General features: G+C 39.2%; 1 protein-coding gene across 1 annotated transcript in view; it reads right to left on the minus strand.

Annotated features, from left to right (window-relative positions):
- Positions 1–963: 963 nt before the first annotated feature.
- The window catches only part of DYNC1H1 (dynein cytoplasmic 1 heavy chain 1), a 45,769-nt gene continuing 26,930 nt past the window's right edge, over positions 964–19,802 (minus strand). The window contains exons 44-78 of the mRNA XM_026111353.2: positions 19,570–19,703; positions 19,184–19,298; positions 18,896–19,057; positions 18,605–18,819; positions 18,315–18,519; positions 17,993–18,166; positions 17,783–17,902; positions 17,538–17,658; positions 16,793–16,988; positions 16,009–16,126; positions 14,725–14,940; positions 13,940–14,152; positions 13,634–13,761; positions 13,079–13,232; positions 12,082–12,228; positions 11,849–11,999; positions 11,394–11,647; positions 11,087–11,221; positions 10,899–10,993; positions 10,629–10,803; positions 9,404–9,479; positions 8,139–8,299; positions 7,796–7,907; positions 7,654–7,714; positions 7,156–7,279; positions 6,703–6,816; positions 6,347–6,517; positions 5,916–6,133; positions 5,627–5,730; positions 5,035–5,246; positions 4,049–4,202; positions 3,083–3,225; positions 2,444–2,612; positions 1,884–2,011; positions 964–1,383 (exon numbers count right to left, since the gene is read on the minus strand). Of these exons, the coding sequence (XP_025967138.1) occupies positions 1,255–1,383; positions 1,884–2,011; positions 2,444–2,612; positions 3,083–3,225; positions 4,049–4,202; positions 5,035–5,246; positions 5,627–5,730; positions 5,916–6,133; positions 6,347–6,517; positions 6,703–6,816; positions 7,156–7,279; positions 7,654–7,714; positions 7,796–7,907; positions 8,139–8,299; positions 9,404–9,479; positions 10,629–10,803; positions 10,899–10,993; positions 11,087–11,221; positions 11,394–11,647; positions 11,849–11,999; positions 12,082–12,228; positions 13,079–13,232; positions 13,634–13,761; positions 13,940–14,152; positions 14,725–14,940; positions 16,009–16,126; positions 16,793–16,988; positions 17,538–17,658; positions 17,783–17,902; positions 17,993–18,166; positions 18,315–18,519; positions 18,605–18,819; positions 18,896–19,057; positions 19,184–19,298; positions 19,570–19,703 (5,304 nt within the window). The 3' untranslated portion in view covers positions 964–1,254. The remainder of the gene's footprint in view (positions 1,384–1,883; positions 2,012–2,443; positions 2,613–3,082; positions 3,226–4,048; positions 4,203–5,034; positions 5,247–5,626; positions 5,731–5,915; positions 6,134–6,346; positions 6,518–6,702; positions 6,817–7,155; positions 7,280–7,653; positions 7,715–7,795; positions 7,908–8,138; positions 8,300–9,403; positions 9,480–10,628; positions 10,804–10,898; positions 10,994–11,086; positions 11,222–11,393; positions 11,648–11,848; positions 12,000–12,081; positions 12,229–13,078; positions 13,233–13,633; positions 13,762–13,939; positions 14,153–14,724; positions 14,941–16,008; positions 16,127–16,792; positions 16,989–17,537; positions 17,659–17,782; positions 17,903–17,992; positions 18,167–18,314; positions 18,520–18,604; positions 18,820–18,895; positions 19,058–19,183; positions 19,299–19,569; positions 19,704–19,802) is intronic.

A 19,802-nucleotide genomic window follows, 5' to 3' on the forward strand; every position in this document is an offset into this window, starting at 1 on the left:
GTCTGGATCTTGCCATTAGTATTTGTAAATGGATGAAATTAGCAGACACCATCTGCAAGACTTTAGCTAAAGAGTTATAGTGCTGTGAACTGGTATCACAGTCCCAGGTGCTGAACTATGCACAAAAAGGAGTTACTGCATGGTGTAGCTTCAGCTGAAGTTTAGCTGAGCTGCTAATATCTGAATGTGCTCAAGAGAGCAGTTATAGTGTAAAATATTAGCTTGGATATATCCAAGTACCAATTAGTACAATCCTGGAGGGTGTCTCCTTCATTTCTGTGCAACACATCTGAAGCAAGCCTGGAGAGAGATAAGGTGTGCAGTTTGCTAGATAGCTCTTTGTTCTGCACAGGGTGGTCAGAACTGATAGGAACTGACATTTCCTATTAGCTGGCAACAGCTCTATATGAGTCACAACTCTCTGTTTAAACATTTAATACTAGCCTCCTGGGCTTAACCAGACATTCATTAGCTTAAACTGAAGCCTTATTATACCCTAAAATAAGCTTAGGGAAAGGGAATCCCTCTGTTAGATAGGATAAAGAAGTCTCCTTTAGGATGCTCTAGCTTTTAAGTGCAGCTCAGCAGTTGTATATATGCAACTTGTTTCAAGCAAGAACTTGTTTTCATGTTATTCTTCTACACTTTAGCATCTGGCTGTTAACTAAGACAAATTCCAACCAGAGCCTGTTCCACTAATTCATTCAATATAATTCAGACTTTATAGCAAGTCACTTCATGCTTTGTGTCCTGTTACAGACTGTTTCAAGATTCTTCTTCTACCCTTTAGATAAAAGACTTTTGTTACTTAGAGTTAGCTAAATGAGCTGCTGAGCTGTGCGCAAAGGTATTCAAGTATACTGTTGACTAATTCATCACTTGTTATTTTCTGAGAAGATGACAGGTTTTTTTTTCCCTCCAGAAAAATCACCTTAACAACAGTTATTTCCAGAAACAATCATATAGTCTTGCTCTAGATTTTATTTTAAGTAGTATGATCCATCAAATATAACACATTCCAAGAACCATCTAAAAATCTCATCCAGTTTTCCTTCAAACAAGTTCAGTCTATCAGCTTTTCAATACATCCCTCTTTCTTGCTGCTCAACATTACACAAATCCATCTGACAACTTAACTATCACATACACAGTACTGGAGAAGACTACATAAGAGACTGACAATTACTACAACATTACAAGTTACACAAAAGACTGACAATTACTACAACATTATGAGTTACAAAACTAATCTTGTTACTCAGTGCAGAGAACTGCAACACCACGTTCATAGAAGCTACGAGGGTCTTCCTTGGTAGCTATTTCAAAGTCAACTGTGAAAATCAGATCAGCACGAGTGAAGTTCAGATAAACTGGTAATGTAACCTGGAGAAAAAACACGAATACAGAAGAAGGGTTAGGCAAGATAGTTCAAAAGAGCAAGAGGTACCTATACCACTAGGTGGTATTTATGAGGTAGGAATTATTTTCAAATAATTCAATAGCCAAAATGAGAAGTGCCTACCCCATGGAAACCAGGCCCAGTAAGTTCATTTTAAAGCATAGCATTCTTTATACAAACAAATTCAAGGTTTGGCCTGAGTAACATGAGTACCTTTGGATGCCTCTCCCTCTTTTTACCCACCTACAAAGGCAAGATGACCTAGTCAATACTGTATCTGCAGCTAAGTCTAGAACTTAGCCACCACTTTGCCCTGAGAAGAATAGGAATGAACAATTTTGTTTGTGGTGTCAGACATAAGAGAAAATAGCAGTAACACATCAGGGAAGCTAACAGACAGACAAAACAAAAAGCCTAGATGGAAAACCACCGGAAAAAAATCTAAGTTTTTTTTTTTAATTATTTTTTTAATCTCAGTACTTACCACATTTGCTTTTTTATCAGCATTTGTCTGCTTGATCCAGCGAAGCTGTGTTATGGGCAGTACAGTTGAAATAGCATTTGAAAGTGACAGCTTGTTATTATTGCATGTAGCTCCCTGAAGCTTTAGGCCTGCGAATTGAAATACGCTTCAGTTCTAGGATCTTTCATACATCCAGGCAAAGCAAGTCTCCCTGGATATAATTAACTGAGTTAACAAAGTTATCCATCCAAGTTTGCAAGATGATGCTTTAAACTACAGCCATTCAGGTTCACTGCTGTCTAAGCTCACAGAGACAAGGTATTTGATACCCCAAACTATAGATGTTTGCAGATACACTATCCAATATTGCTTAAATCTGTACTGACCTGACTCTTGAGATTTCTTTGTTATCATTGCAAGTACTTCCCTACTAACTAACATCCAACTCATTTCAAACAACTTTGCAAGAGTTTGACCCTTTCCAAAGAGGCAATCTTGCTCACTTGATGCAGTCCATTTTAACACCCGGAGCTTCTGAAAGTGCTTTAGAGCAAGCACCTCTTTTTTCACCAGAAGTTTACCTGTGACTCCAAAACTGCATGCATCCAGTACTGCATTCTGTGTAGTTGTAACATTGACCTCAAGACAGAGTTCTTCAAGGGACCAACTGTTTGCTTGGGCAACGTATTGTCTTGTAGCAGTAATATAAGCCTCTGGTACAAACAGGCCACCCAGGCACACGTGGATGTTCTAATTCCAAGTGGAGGCAGGAGGAGGGAAAAAAAAAAAAAAAAAAAAGTCAACTGCTTTAGCATGTATGGCTGCAGCTCCTAGATATAGTCAGCATTAATTTAACTTTTAAGCTATTAAGTCTTATCATAAACATTACTTCAGAAATCTAAGTTTACACAAAAATTTTCCTGTTGCTGTCAGAACACTACGCAATTGTTAAACTGCTTTTTCCTCTAGGGCTACACTTTCTGCTATTCTAAAATACTAAGTTTCCCTCCATCCATATGAACTCTTAGCCTGCTAAGCCTCACCCTTCTGAGATCAGGAGAGACTCAACATTATTGACAAGCACATTTCAGAGAATATTTATTGAAGCTATTCTGCCAGAGGAACTTTTTAGAAGTCTTTGATATGAAGAATCCTTAAAGCAGTTATACAAGCCCACTTAAATTCAAGTATAACTTCTAGGTGAAGTCAGCACGAGGTACCTTTAGTTCTTTTGCTCCACCAGAAGCAGCTGCCTGGGAAATGTTCTGCAGTTGCTTAATGCGTTCACTGAAGTCAGACACCCACTGAATAACAGTCATACCAGCTGGCACGGTGTAATGAGACCAGCTACGAGGCAAAATACCTATGAAAAACATAATCAAAGTTTAGTTTTGTTTGCATACAAGCTGGAATTATGCACTATTTTGACACATTACCCATTTCTTTTCCTCTCAATAGCCATTTAAGTCCTGGACAAGCATATCAGTCTCTATTTCAAAAAGCTTGTAAGTGAAAGCACTTTTCAATATAACAAAGTCCCAGGTTTAATATTTATTTAAAATGTCACCCACTTATAAAAACCCTTCAATGGCAACCTCAGTTACACCCAACTATATACTGCTATAACTGACCTTCAAGTTTACTTGCAGATAAAGACCCTTTAGAAAGAGGTCAAGTTCATGTTTTAGAAAACACTGTGTTCAAAGCTGACTTCAGAATGGTATTCATCAACAGCAGATCTTACTGCTACTAGAAATAGGATGTCTACACCTGTAACATTCCCTCTATACCTGGAAAATTCCACATTTACCTATGTTCTTGAAATAGCGGAAGTTTACAAAACTTAGACATTTGCTAGATTTGATATCAGCAATATCATTTGCTTTGTGGTATGAATAACTTAATTTCTAAGCTGAAAATTTACCAAATTCATTCAGTTTTTGAACTGTGGTGGAATAAAGCTGCTGACTTAGACAGTACAAACAAGCCTAATATCTACCGCAACTTCAAATCCTAAACCAAACCATCTGGATTTTTCTTACATTTGGCTCAAAAAGGTTGCTTTTGTCAAATGGTAAAGCCAACTCTGATTTTCTGGCTTAAGCTGGTAAAGCATAAGAGCGTTTAACTTTCAAAGTTCCAGAGGCAAACAGAACAATGGGAGGTGCCAGTCTGAATTACTATACCTTTCACCAGTTCATTTATAAGTGTACGTAAGTAGTTGGTTTGTTTCTTTTTTCCTTCGCACACTTGAACCACATCTGCAAGGTCTTGACGGACATCCTGAAGTAGTTTAGCTCCCATTTTCACCTCTCTCTCAAAGAATCGGAACAAAGGATCCTGATTTTTCAAAACATTCAGAGTAAGTTGCAGATCAAAGTACAAGCTTCTTGCTGAAGAACAACATTATCCCGCTACAAAAAGCTACCCAAACTGGATGGGCTGGCCAGTGACACTGACCAAAAGCATTAAACCACAGAGAGTGACTGTAGAGACTGTTTAACAACACACAATCTCCTTCCCTCTGAAGAAGTGAGGAAGTAAAAGACTTTGAGCTGCAGCAGGCAGTCTGCGTTAACTAATTCCAGTCAATTCTAGATTGTCTTTAAGCAGTAACAAAATGTTCCTCCCTATTATCGCTGAGTAGGTCTCAAGAAGCAGTTAGCCAGTCATGAATTTATTCAACTGCGGAGCTTATTCCAGAGTTAGAGCTTAGGTTGCTATTGTCCAGATCTCAAAGTTCATTCCCCCAGCCCCTACAATTTCTGTTCCCAGTTTGTAGAAGCTGCTCCTCTACTCCCTCTCCCGCTAACCATCATTAATTTTTAGCAGTTGCGTGCACTTGCTGTACATAAAGCATCATAAGTAGCTGTCAGTGTGCTAAAAATAAAACAAGTAGTACTTCTTTCTGGCTTCCTGAGCAGAGAAGCTTTACACAGCAGTACCTGTGACATTTTATTTCTTTAAAAAATCCGCCAGAAGTCACAAAATCAACTTTTAAAAGCGTTACAAGAAACCCACTGGGGCATTATGTAGAATGAATCAGCACTGATACAGGTTCCACCTTCCTCCAGAGCAGTTTCACTGATACTTGCAATCGCAAGGCACTTGTTCCAATGCACTGGAACTTGTGCACTTACAAAGCCCATGTTAGACAAAACTTGGTTCTTACCTTAATGTTTTCCACAGTCCGCTTCAAATGATTTAGAGTTTGTGGGATAAGGTGAAGCCAGTTAGAAGCTGTGGTATGCAGCGTTCTCATCCAGGCTGGACGACCGTCTGATGTGGAATCAGTTCTTGCCTTCTTCTCAGTTTCTGCATAGGCTAGATCATCCTCATCCTCTAGCATCTGCATTTTCAGCATTTTACTAATCATATCTATGCCTAAACCAGAAGACAAGCTGTTAGCCAGAGAAGCAGTGGAATCGAGACGAAAACATCCTACTATGTGCAAGAACCAATCTAGACCTAAGATTCAGAACTTTCTAGCTGCAGGAAGGTCCAGAGTTGACAAAACTTTCCAGCATCAAGATGGGAGCTTGACATCTAGAAGGCTGAACGTAACTAGTTCTTGGATGTACAAGCTGCTGGTCAGTTTTCAGAATGCTAAGGTGTTTGTTTACCTGGCAGAGGTTAAACCAAGTATGTTGAGGGAGGAGGAGAAAGCTATCAATCCTTCAGCAGGATTTAATACTTCATCTGTTTTTTAGTATTAACAAAACCTCACATGATTAACATGTAGAAAGGTTAAGTTCTGGTTTTACCTTGCGTGGTGAGAAGAACTTTCTCTGCGTTATTTGGCAGGCCCAGCCATGATGGTGTCTGTGTATCTGGCAGCATCTCAACCCACTGAACAAATTCTTCACGCCTGTGAGTCAGAATTTTGGTATTCATTACAAGGTTTACCCTATGAGAATGGTGAGGTAATTTTTTGCCTGAGATAAATATTTACACAGCTAAATTCCAGCACAGAGATACAGTTTAGGTTCTAGGTGGGTAGGGTTTTTTTTATTGTTTTCTAAAAATAGCTTTAGGAGGATATGAAAAAGATACCTGATTCCATCCGGCATCTGAATATCTTTGTGTCCATCAACTTTGCAAGCCAGTTTGAATTCACTGTCAAAACTTAAAGTAGTAAACAGACGTTCCAAGAAAGTGTTTAACAAGCGCTGATCAAATTCATTATCAATGCGACCTCCATAGATAGACTGTGCCATCAGTGTCTTTAATGCAGACCAGGGGATTTTATCAGGCGAAATGTTTTGGCGGCCCTATGAGTAAAATGCAATTTAATTAGCAGGAAACAATCCTTTTCACCTCCCCTCTGATAGAGGGCTCAAATTAAAAAGAACTAAAGTTAAATTGCCACCAGATTATTCGAACAAACTTATCTAAGTTACTAAATGTTTCCAGAACAGACTGCCTCTTTGAAGATCTTAACTAATTTAAGTATTACCTTTACTTAAGTGCACAAGACTACTTGCCTTTGCTGTATCATCCAACCAGGTATCTACTGTGTCACAGGCAGACCTCAGGTCAGATTCTCCAAATTCATACTTCTTGGACCAACCCAAGGGAGCATAGCGCAAACGCTCTTGGATAATGGCATGGAACCAGGCAAGAAGGAAATACAAACGAGCACGCTCGTTTGGAGACTAGGAAGAAAAAAACCCCAACATTTATTACTCAAGTAAATTGTTAAAGTCTGCTAAAAGGCTAGAAAATGTCAACTCCAACAGTAGGTCACTACTGCACTGAATGCATCCTATCATCAGAAGGTACAAGACCTTCACAAACACATTCAGATATTTCCCTTCACTCATACAAGCCTCAGCCTTACCTTGCACATTCTTGAAACTGGAATGCTGCTGAAAGTTCTCAACATGTTTGCCTTTACACCAGGAGGAGGTTCAAACACAAAGATCCGGCCAGCACGTAACAAATTCACTGGCACCTAAAAAACAAAAGGTCAATAAACTCAAACCCAACTCCTTTAGCCTTCACTAAATTCAATCCATCCAGCAGCACAGTTTGTTAGCTTCAAAGCCCCGTTGCCAGCACACACAGTGAAGTCCTGCTTTTCTCTGGGAGGGCAGGGGAAGCAATGAAAAGAACGGTAGGAAGTTTTCAGGCACAATCAAGTTATCAGAAACCAAAGCTAACAACTGCCCTGACAAGCACATATGATTGACTTATCTGGACTAAAGAAAGACAGAAATCCTACCCTGAGTAGCATTCTTGGCTCTGCAAGCCAGTTACAACACCAGAGCATCAAATTTCAGTTCAACGTTACCTTGGGGTTAATCTCCATTGTAAGGAAGAGTCTGAAGCAAGCATGGGGTTGTAGGGAATGTAGCTTCTTTTCTAGTTGCATCAGCCAACCAGGAGCCAGGTGGACGTTCTTCAGCATTACCCATCTGTGATGTTTTGAAACAGAACAAGTGCTTTTGAGTTTATAGCTTATGGATTCTGAGCATAATTATCACATAGAGTAAAAGAATCTGATGTTAATATTACATGTTCCCTCCCTCTTTTAACTGTCTTCCGTATAGAATCAGTTACAGTCTACTGTAAATAGGCTAACTCTTGTTTTGCAGATGCTACCTACCTTTCCTCTTGAAAGTATTTAAATCAAATACAAACTGAATAGCTGTGCTTAAATTGTTTCTGAACTATGGAGATGCTCCCAGTCTTTTTACCTTGTGGTTTTATCTGTTTAGCCAACTGATTATTTTACAAATTTTACCTTTTTGCTAGCCAATATTCTAGCTAAACAAGAGACAGAACTTACCTTCCAGATTTTACTGCTGTGTTTATTGCTTTATCTGCTTGGTTAAACCCTTCAGCAGAACCTGAAAGACAAAAAGTAGCTAAAGCTCTTACCACTACCAATTTCATTTACACATAGGTGATGAAATAAGGTGTGCTCTTACCAATAGCAATAGAAGTAATCTGTGTGTTCTGCTCAGCTGCAAGGTCTTCAACGTGACCACTGGCATCATAGCCAGGTACAGAACACATCAACACAGGAGTATTAGGTTTCACCTATAGTCCAGGAAGTTTAAAAGGATAAGAGGCAGTCACTACACAAATACAAGAATGCAGTAAGCTCAGTCTTTCTTCCCTTTGCCAGCTAAAGGCATAGGAACACAATCTATTCCTTGTACCATGGAGAGAAAGATAAATGGAAGAAATATTCCAGCGAATAGGTGTACTCGCCATGGAAATCATGCAAAGTCTATCTCAGGATTTCAGCCTTTCAAGAAGTCAGGTTACCTCAGTATCTACAATGTGTGTCAGGTCTAAAGGCTGCTCCATAATGGACATGAAAGACTCTCCAAGATTTGTGGAAACAAAGGTGTGTGCCATTGCCAACAAACGATCTGGACGGAAGGCCTGGATCAGCAGCAAGCGGTGAATAGCCTGTCCAATAGGAGCTGAAAAGGGGAGATACGTTAGATGGACAGGTCAGAGAATGACCCAGTACCTTCCTCTTTTCAATTCTTCTTTCAGCATTCCTCATCTTGCTCAGAAGATTGGATTTTTAGAGAAAAATCATCCCTTTGAAAGATCTGCTGCAACTTATTAACGGAGTGCTCATATTCCCTTTTCACTTTGACAGTCAAAAGACGCTTACTGTCTTCAGCTGGTTGCTAGGACATTTTAATTATCTGTTCAATTTCTTGTGTTGCAAGCCCTTTAGAGGCCTGTATTAACAGGATGCTTTTGGATTCTACTGAAATGCTACAGTTTTATAAAATCTACAGTGTGGAAGCATCGCCAAGAAGTAATTTTACATTGTTATTAAGTGATTTTGAGTTCCAGTGACAACAGAACACTTTTTATCTTTTCACTAATTGAAAATCTATCCTTCTGTTAGTCTTTGAAATATTATACTTTTGTCTAGTATAGGTAAGATAAAAAAAAAAATCTAGGTTATCTAAGTTAATTGTCAAGCTGATTTACAGTAGCTACTGAATACAAGCTTAGAAAGCTTAATTTAGAAAATCACTTACAGGAAACAAGCCTTGAATAATCACACCTGGCAAACATTTCCTTATGTTACCTTTCTGATAGGGGAAGAGCTGAAGGGCAGTAGTTACCCTTAAGTTGTGATTCTTAACAAGTTAGCACTAGCAACTAATGTAACAAGAATTAAGACCTCATGCTTAGATGTAACAACTGCAGAAGGAAATACTCCAGATGACCTCCTCCTCAGAAAACCTGTGTCAAAGTTGAAGCTTTTTAGAGTACTGAGTTGCACCCTTGCAATGACTAAGGTTAATCCAAACTATTATGTGATCTAATGAGATTGTGGAAGGGCATCTTATACTCAGTGACCAGAACACATAATAAGGAGCAGGAACTAAGTGTTGTGGCCACTGCTTAGAAAAGTGTTTTCAGCAGACTGAGGTTCTTTCACAATCCCAAGGTTGTCATTTTCCCAGGCATTAAGGTCTACTTTAGAATTGCCTTAAAATTTAAGTGATTCTACTTAAAGTCGGTAGGATTAGCGTGGACAACAGTGCAACTCAACTTACTTGCAGGTTTTTCTTCAGTCCAAAGGTATGGTACAGTCTGCTCTGGCGAGCTGCTATCCAACCAGATGCAGAATTGCTGTAGCAGAAGAAAATACAAATTTTGAAGTTGGAGTTTTGCAAAACTTGGAGTTTAACAGCTTCAAGAGTCTGCTGCAAGAGCAAGTGTAATATAGTTAAGGCCTTCTGTCCAGGTCCTGTTCCTGATACTACAGAGGTCCTCAATCTCAGCTTTAAAATTGAGCATTTTTGTATGACATACTGCAGAAGTGTTCAGCTACATACTAGCTTTCAGGAGGAAATAAAGACTGCTCAGGGTATGGCTGAACTTGGTGCTATCCAAGCTCTACTAGTCTTTGATTTTCAAATCCTTTATTGATTTTAAAAAATCAAGTAAGTAGCTAAAGCATTTAAACAATGAAATCCACAAGTTGGTAAGATTTTTACCATTTAATCCCCATGTCCTAACATCCATCTTTAGAATAACAACTTAGACTGAGTACCAGATGCAGCATTTGAGCTTCCATCTACAAGTAAGTTTGGTGAAGCAGGACAGGGCTAATACTGTTAAATAGAAGCATTCTTATAACAAACCATTAGTCAAATCAATTTAATTGAAGTCAAAGATTTGAGCCCCAGTCTTGTCCAGTAGTCAATACAGTTTCCTCTTTTCCCAGGCTACTAGATATAAGTGGTCAGAATAAGACTGCACTTGGACCATTGCATTTAGTAGTTCTTGACTCATTTTTCTTCAATGATTTTCTCTGAGTTCTATTTTTTAAAAATCAAAACCCGCATCTAAAACTTGAATTATACTTTGTCTGTCATACTCTTTAAATCTGTCTAATCATTTCACTGCTGTCCTCTAACTTTGCATTGCCCTCAGCACTCCTGATTCTACAGACCTCTACCAAATCCCAACTTAAGCTATAAATCATTTCTCCCCCAGGCTGAAGAGTTTTAGACTGTTGAGAAAATTACAGGCAGCAAAGAGAATTCAACTTTTAATATAAAAGCTAGACAGGGCAACCAAAATTAAGTGTACTATTTAAGACATGGACACATTTTTGAGTATACAGTATCGCAAGTCAGAACACAAGTGTATTTTTGGAATGATTTGCTCTTTTATCAAAGACACGACCCCAGAGTAGCACGAAGCTCTTAAAGGAAAAAGCTAAAAAGCTAACCAGGGGATTTGGTGCAGAAGCAAACCCTACCCAACACTTACCTCATCAGCTTGAACCTTTGAAACGAGGTCCTTAAATGCAGGAAGGCAGCTCAACCTCATCATTGCTTCTGTTTGCTCTACAGTCAAACCATTGATTTTGGGGAGAGATGCAGTATTTAGTACTATCTCCTTCCCTCTCAAGAAGTGCTGGAACTCTGCATCATATGTAGGCTCCCTAATGTTAAGAGAACAGAAGACTTTAGCTAGGTGTTGACTTAAAGATATCCCTCGCTTTTTCAACTAAAGTGAAGTGAGGAAACAAATGTTTACCCAATAGTGCCTTTCAGTTTAATCCGGGCCAGCAACATAGCAAATGTTATATGATCTTGATGCAGCATGCCACGTGCCACTCTATTGAAAGCCACCTACCAATGGAAGAGTAATGTTAGTAGTATAAGGAGCCTAGAACACTAACCTTTTAAAAAGGATTAAAGAATCACATTTACTCAATAAAATACCTGAAAGAGATCCTTTGTGATGATTGAGAGACGCTGAGTATGGTCTGTAATTCCCTTCAGATTTGGGTTCTCATACAAGACATTGTGGTAGATGTCCAAGAAAAACTGGAGAGAGTACTGGTACAGGAAATGGATCTGAAAGACAAGGGAGTTCAGTTTCCTTTCTGAACAGTCCTGATGTTTGATAGTTAATGGCTTACGCTCACCAAATGGCAACACTGCAGCCAGGGCTGGAATTAGACAGCACCTACTAAGCTTTGAACGGGAAATAGGTGAAGCTTCTGACAGGGAGAAGAGCTCATCGTACCTGTTTCAGTGACTCCATAGTAAAGTATATACTGCTGCATGCTGTAGAAAGGGGCAAGTATTGCTGGGAGACGGTCTCGACTTCTTGCATGACAATATCAGTCTCTTCTACTTTTCTAGTGACCTCTGCTGCTTCCTTCTTTAGGTTCTCAAGAGTAGTAATGATGGTATCATCATCCAGGATACGTCCCTTCACTTCATTGAGCGCCTGTAGCAGGGATTTTTCTAACTGACGCAAGCGCAGCTGAAATTCACCTTAATTAGAACAAAAACTAGGTTACATATGGTACAGATCTGTTAGTCTTTATGGATTATTTGAATTATGTATGCTTTGCCATTGGACACCCTGAAAAAAGCAAGAACATCAGCTATAAAGATACTTTACAGTTGTATGAAAACTAAATCACTGTATTCTTTTATATCAGGATGAAGTTACTTTAATTTTGAGAAACATACCTTGAAGCTTGAGCAAATCAGAGCGTTTTTCATCAACATCTGGTCTTTCAGCTTTCAGGACCTCATTCAGACACTGGCTCTGTAAGCTGCTGCGAGTTACTGTGAAGTTCACAAATGTAACACGAGAGCAGAGATCTGGTGGGAATTCAACCTATCACAGTAAACATAAGAAACATTTTTCAGCTCTCTGACACACTGTTTCTATAAACAGGATAGCTCCGAGTTTTACTTACTGTTGGATCTCTGGTGGAGAGGAAGATAACAAAGGATGGTGACAAGTCAATATCTTGGTCTCCCAGGGTAATCAGAACTCTGCCTCCAGTTCTCCGGACTTCACGATTCAAAACAGGATTCAGAACTGGATCATAGCTCTCCACATCCTAAAAGCAGGAACATATTAGTCTGGTGCCCACTTGCAAATGTCTCAAGCTAAAAATCCTAATCCAAATGAGGCTTAAGCACTAGAAGTCCATTTGCAGTTGTTCTGGAATGTGGATCACATTCAGGGGGTATTTCCACTTCAGGTTTGTAGTTTAGTTGCATAAGCACTGAGTTTAGGCTATAACCATACAGGATCCTAACAAGTTTAGGCTGTAACCACACAGATCATTAACAGTACTGCTAATGGTCTAGCTGTGTTAATTTTGATGTGTAATAGGTCCTGTTTGCAGCAGAAGCACCATAGCTACCGATCCTCCTCTGTGAGCTAATCATTCGTTCTCCCACTTCTATACTAAGAAACTAAAACAACCCATCTCAGAAATTAAAAGCAACTGTAGAAAGGATTGACTACTACTTTGTATTACTGAAATACCTTCCTGCTATTCAAAATTGATTTCGTTCTGGATGACTACTGATATTAGCCACTATTTTAGCTAGGGCATCCTCTATAGAAGAAAAGATGGTATATGGGAGCAAAGTAACAGAGATGCTGGTTTTAAGTCATTTTATAGACTGGAGGTAGAGACAGATCATTTAAAAACAAAAGCATTTGACTATAAAATGGTGGAAAAGGAAAAAATATATTAGTCTCCTTTTGACTGCTTATCTCACTGATTACAGTTTTCTCAGGACTAATACCTCACTTACTACTCAGTATTGGTTCTCATTAAATTACAGTTTGAAAATGAAGTTACTTGCATGTTACTAACAAAACAATTCCAAACTTTTCTAGTACACAGGAGAGAATTTAAGACTTATAAGCAGTTTCTACACCATCATGCAACTAACCTGAACCAGAAGCGGGTTGCCAAATCTCAAAGCACTTTCCAAGTTCTTCCTGAAAGCGTCATCCAAGAAACTAGTACGAGTTATCTTACGGTCTTTATATTCATTCATGATAAACTCTGTGGCTTGTCCAGAGGGATCAATGATCAACGGATACCTAAGTTAGTAATAAAACACTTCCATCATTTGAGTTTTGATTGCAGACAATCTTTAAGCAGTTTTACGAAGTTGGGTAGCATTATTAGTTTCAACTCTAAAGACTTGTATGTTGCAGAAATAAGTTGGCCAGGTTCATTTTGGCATTTTCAAAGGTCAGTTTGTATTTGGACAACAAAACAGCTTCAGTTTAAGCCAAGCTACTTTAACAGCTAAGCACAGTAAAAATGCAAGCAGAGATGAGCACTTACTTTCAAATAGTTGAGTAACTTTCACGAACATTAAAACCTCTTACAATAGTGAAACTCGGTGCTTTGAAACAGTTACCATGATTCTTTGATAGGTTCAAAAACCTGCCTGCAAGAGCATTGTTTTAGAACTTTGTATCTTAGAATGAAATACCTATTAAATCGCTTGAGCATGATGGCATTCTCAGTGCACAGGTCGTCTGCAGGTAGAGAACTTGCTTGCCAGCGAAGCCGCTCATCTGCGTTGGAAAGGTACTCGGTCCTTGCAATGTCTGTACGGAACTGAAAAGTACCATACCATTAGTATTTGATTCTCCAACTAGCTGGTGAAGACGTTTTGAGTAAATGCAGCTCTACAAGATAACCTTTTGCAAAAAGCTCCATTCTGTAGTTAGAAGTCAAACTTTAAACTGTTGCAGTCATTTGATTCATGGTTACATTGTCATGACTCTATCATTACCTGGATATTTGCTTGCTGCAAATGGTGAGACCACGTAGTGAACAAGTTCTGACGCATCTGCTGATCAAAGTAACCAGCATAAGCAATAAAAGCTCCTGAAAGTAAGCAGTCTCCCGCAATAGTGGACATCTGATTCTTGAAGGTTTCACTTGTCTTCTCCCATCGTTCACGTTCAGCAGAGAGACTCTTCAAAAGAGCTGTACTACGGTTTACCTAGAAAAAAGTGGTGACAATCTCTTTAGATGATGCATGGTTGCAGTATTTTTATGTCTCTAGGGAGACATAAAGTCTTACACTGAGTCAAGGCCCAACTTAAATTGAAAAGCTCAAAATTGAATTAAATTTGTGTTTCTGCACTTTGGTATTAATTTATTATGTTGGTATTTTACTCTTATCTCAAAGAGCTTAAAAGCTTAAGTACTTGCATATTAATAACATGTTAATGATTAGATCAAGGACATTGAGAAGTTCTAAAAATGTAAAGTCTTGTTAAGATATTACAGTACATCCATGACTATTTCTGTCTTCCAAGGGCTTCCCACTTATTTTCAGCCTGATGTGCACTGTTTGGCTGGCCAACTGGCAATATAAGCTAATATTTCTGTCTCCAGCAAGGTTTCAATAGCTTAAGAAGCTTCATGAGACCCAGGGATGAAATAGATGGCCCAGGTGTGCTGGTAGAAGCACCCAGGTTTGTTCAATAAGTGCAAGTTTGAAAAACAGTTCCATTTCTGACTACCAAAACTGAAAGAATAGGAAGTTTTTGTTATATTAAAGTGTCTTACTTTTGCTTCTACAGCAGCCAAGTCTGCCTTAATAGCTTGAGCCTCTGAAATCAGTACTGCATATTCTTCTTTGTAACGGGCAATACTGGCCTCAAGATCACGTATCATCTGTTCCACTTCATTTGCCTTCTGTTGGTTGTCTTTAGCATCATCCTCGAGTTTCTGCAGTTCATTGCGTAGAGGTTCTACTCTTTTCAACATATCAGCATAGTTCAGCTGTAAAAAGTAAATAGGGACTTATATTTTCTAAAATAAAACATGTCAATAAGGATGAGAGCATTCAGAAATACACTATCGACTGCTGCTTTTCAAGCTTAAGTACTTTCAACCTGTAGAAGAATTAATAGCTATTTAACAAACTCAGATTGTCTATGGTTCTCTAAGACTTCAGTTTAAACCAAGTCCAGACATAAAAGTAATTGCTGTTTTTGCAAGATTCCTACTCCTCTGTAGACTGACAGCAACATACGTGAAAGTTTTAGACCATACAAATGCAATCTAAAGTAGCGTACAGTACTTTTTTGAATACATACTCAGTTGGGTCTCCATACCAGTACTGGCCTAATCTGCCTTTCTTAGAAAAAAAGATTAGCACAGCCAAGCCACAGAACAGTCAGGATAGGCCCTATTAGCAGGGCTCAAGCTAAACTGCCTCTACATACCGCTGCCATTCATAGCAGGCACAGCTTTAAAAAAACCCAAACATACCATTGCGTTGAATGCCAGCAGGTGAGTAAACTCACCCTTAGGTATCTCAGCATGCCATTGCGTTGAATGCCAGCAGGTGAGTAAACTCACCCTTAGGTATCTCAGCATGGGGGTTCCTTCCCCAAAGCCTATGCCTTTATGAAACTAGTCAAGCTTTTAAAAACCTACCGAAAAGTCCTTGACAAAGCTGCGTGGGAAGGTGCCCCACTTTGAAGCAAGACAGAAACTGTGAAAGTTTCATTAAGAGGACTGCAGTGTATTTTCCAGCATTTGTCTGCTGGGAACTCAAAAGAATTGTCTCGTTACCATTACGCTCTACCATTAAAGGTTGACACTAGATACAGGAAGCATCAGCTTGTGTTTACCTTAAATCCTAAGCTTCTGACTGCAAAATGTGCACCACAACTGACCATTAGCTCTCTGGCACAGTACTACAGAACCCACATGCATTCACCTGAATCTTCTACCGATTATTTTCGAGCAAAATAGCCTGCAGTATTTAGTTGAATAATGTCAAATTCAAAGCCTTCAGACTCAGATAATATCAAATTTTCAGGTTGCGTTCAGACACTTTACCTGTGCAATTGCCCATTTCACCATAGGTCCACAGGCCAGTGATGCTCTGTTCACAATTTCATAGTTGTAACTTGGATTTGACAAATAGTTTTTCTTCATCTTCTCCCGGATGGCATCACTGCAAGGGAAAAGTTTTTAGAGACAGAATCAGTACATTGTATGCCAACATAAAGGTGCTGAGTATCCCATTATCTGGTCTACCTTCCACAGCTAGCAAGAACTACAAGAATTTCTACTTTCGCTCACTAGTAGCAGGGATGTTTTAATTAGTTCAACATGTTTCATAAATTACAGCTTAAGGGCGATAAAAAGCATTTAACAAGTTTTTAGAATGAGTCATTCACAAATTACTTAGGTCTGCTGAAATGATCATAGGATAATTCAGGATGGAAGGGAACTGAGAAGGTCTCCAGTCCAGGCTCCTGCTCAAAAGCAGAGTCAGCTGGGAGGTCAGACTGGATGATCTCCTAGACTCTGAGCAATCTGGTCTGTTACTGCCACAAGACTACTTTCAACTAGTAATACTGCTTTGACAGGAACATACTACTTTGCAATTATGCCAAAGTTAGCCAAAATCAGCTGTTTTGTCCTGATCTGCATGATGCACCTTTGCCTCAGTACCCTGCTTCCCATCCCTCCTGTATGTTCACTACATGCAGGAGTAAGGTAGTCTCAGAAGAAGCAAAATTATACTAAAGCAATTACTTAGACAGACGGAAAGTCCAAGAAGACCTTCCATGTCTTTGTGATTAGTTTATTCATGTAACTCACGCTTGCATTTTACCTGATTTCTTCAGCAGAAAAGTTAACGATGGTTGGAATGAAGTTCTCTCTCATAATGATGGAACGTATTTGTTTCCAGTCAGTTGTACTTTCACCCAACAGTAGGCAGATGGACTCCAGGGCTAGCTTCACTGCTGCAGGTGGGTTAGCCATAGAACGCACCTCTACCAGGTGCTGTTTCTTTATTGACTTCACAGCTAGCCAGTGCCAGAAAGACAATGAGTTTTCATTGGGAGGAAAACAAATAATTAGCAAAGTCTGTTAAAATATCTTGGGTCTGTAAAAAGGTTTCAAGCTTCTCAAAGGAATTCAGGGTTATTAGTGAAGTAGATACTAGTGGATAACATTCAACCTATTGCATCATAAGATAAGCTTCTGTGAATGTCAACTTGCTAACCAGCCACAGGCGGCCTATCCTGCTGCCCAAAAATGATTTCTCAAAGCTTTTATGTAAGCACTGTTTCCTCTAACAGTTTTATGAAGGCACAGCTTCACTGTTATCTTACGTATGCAGTAATAAGGTATCAGCACAGTCATTCGGATTACAAGGCTTCTTTATGAATATATAGATGGAATAACTAAAGCTAGTGTGCCAGAGAGGAAGCAGCCAACCATAAAGGCATCTCAACTATCAGCCTGTATACTTTACTTAGAAAGGACCAACTCAAACCCCACTAAAACATGTTCCCGCTGACTTTGGTTTTAGGTCCAATCCCAGATCATTATCTCTCCAGGTGCTGACATACCATTCTGAGCTTCAATGACAGCCGGCTCCACTTTGTCAAGATCTTCTTTCACACTCATCTGCTTGTCTGCAATCACTTCCTGCTGCTTGTGCAGCTGTTCTTGGATCTCCTGGCTCATGACCTAGGAGAAAATTGCATGAAGAGCTGCTTTTCAGAAGCTGAACTTCCTCAAGTACTTGCTCTGCAGGCTGTAACGTGTTATCGACAAGAACATTTACTATTCACAGAGATTCAAAGATTCTTACCTTTTTCTTCTCAGCTTCCTGCTGATCTTTCACCATCTTTTTCAACTTGTCATTTGCTGCTGCATTCTTCACTTCCAGTTCCTGACTCTTTATTCTTAGGTCACGTCGTAATTCTTCCACCTGAGATAGATGGTAAGATGGGAGAATTCAGACTAAGCACAGTGACCTATTTAGTAGCTCTGCCAGGCTTATAAAAGCAAAGTTATGTACCTGATCAACCGTTTCCTTGATTTTTCTAAGGCCGACATTCAAATGCATTTGCTGTTCCTCTAATTCACTTCGTTTCTCATTGAACAAGTTGGCATAATGGTTGATGAAATCCAAATAGTGGCGTGGTGTAATTGCCATGGTTCTGCCTCCTCGTTTTGCCAGACGAGCATTAGCCTTTAAGAATGAAGAAATTGTAGATTGTGCATTGATTTTAGATCTATTCAAATACCGAAGTTTTTTGTTTGTTTTTGTTTTTTTGAAACTGGCACTTGACCTTCTAACCTGGAGATCAACACAAGTTAACCACTATAGTAAAACTCACCTGATGAAGAGTCTGATGAACAAATACACAACTATTGACAATAGCTTCCCTGTGTGATGGTGGTTGTGGTAGCTTATCATACACAACTGGCATGTAGTCAGGCACAATATAATTTGGTTTCTCAAGATCCATTTTGCTTGTGAACTCTTTGCCAACTTGGTATAGCGCCTCAGTTGACCAGTCTCCAAACCAGTTCAAGACGCACCTGAAATACAAAGCATTTGTTAAGCCTCCCCAACAAGTAAAATTTTAACAATATTTGTAAAGTATTTTGAATATAAAGCAGTTACCTGTTGAAGAGAGCAGGAGAGGTAGCTGCCCTGTCCTTCAGGCCCTCAGAAGATGGATTCATAGTGAACACAACATGGAGATTGCGAATAACTTGGCTGGTGAACCATTTGTAGAGTTCCTCATGTGAATCTAGCATTAGGCCTTCTTTCTGTGCCCCTTCTTTACACTGAGTCATTAGAGTGGCATATTCATCCCCTTCAAAGAGACCAGGCACCTAATTCAAAAGATAGCTTTGTTGTAGCTTATAGCTGTAAAGAGATGCTTGAAATATTTGCTTAAGCTCTTCTTACCTCTCCATTGGCTAGAAGAGTGTTCATTCTCTCCAGGAATCCAGAATCCAGTACATTTGACTCATCCATTATGAAAGCTATTTTTTCATTTTTACAGCCAGAACGTCTCAATACTGTTCTCAGGTCCTCATCAAAATCTTCACCCGTGTATTTTCTGTGAACCTAGTAAGATTAAACACTGGTTATTAACATTTTATTTTAGCTTTTAATGGGATTGCTTAAAGATAAATATTTAAAAAGCATGAGTTTTGAATAACAGTTTTTGTTGAGTGAAACAAGCATGCCAACCTTAATTTGGTAGACACTCAAACCGTTCATCCAGGCAACAAATCTTGAGAGGGTTGTCTTCCCTGCTCCACTGACTCCAATAAGCAGCAAGTGGCCCTGTGGCTGACGGAAAATTCTGAAAAAGAATAACCAAGTACGTTTGATCGACAGTGTTACTGGCTTACTGAAGTTTTTTCTTAAGCATCTAGACTTCTAAGTTGGAACTAAAACTGATAACGCACATCTCTCCAGCTAGGATCCTGTTATCTGTAGACTGGAGCTAGATGATCTGTATACAAGAATGGGATCATGCTCCATTCTTATTTAGACTGAACTCAGGCTACTCTGTTTTAGAACAACTCTTTAGATACCGTTTATACGAATGGGCAACTTTAGTTTCAACTTACCGGTCAATTCTTAACACGTGATCCAAGACTTCATTGAACAGAACAAGAGGTACATCAAGCTCTTCTTCATAAAAGACTTTCAGCCTAGCTTTCACATAGTCTCTTAACTCTTCTTGATCCACAGGAATATAGTCCTAGAACAGTCAATCAGTATAGTATGGAATTTAAGATTAAGGGAGTTTGCTTAGGGACCCATTTAGACTAGGTGAAAGCAGAAGTATTGGAATATCATC

Source organism: Dromaius novaehollandiae, chromosome 5, assembly GCF_036370855.1.
Source record: "Dromaius novaehollandiae isolate bDroNov1 chromosome 5, bDroNov1.hap1, whole genome shotgun sequence".
In the NCBI taxonomy this organism is placed as follows: Eukaryota; Metazoa; Chordata; class Aves; order Casuariiformes; family Dromaiidae; genus Dromaius; species Dromaius novaehollandiae.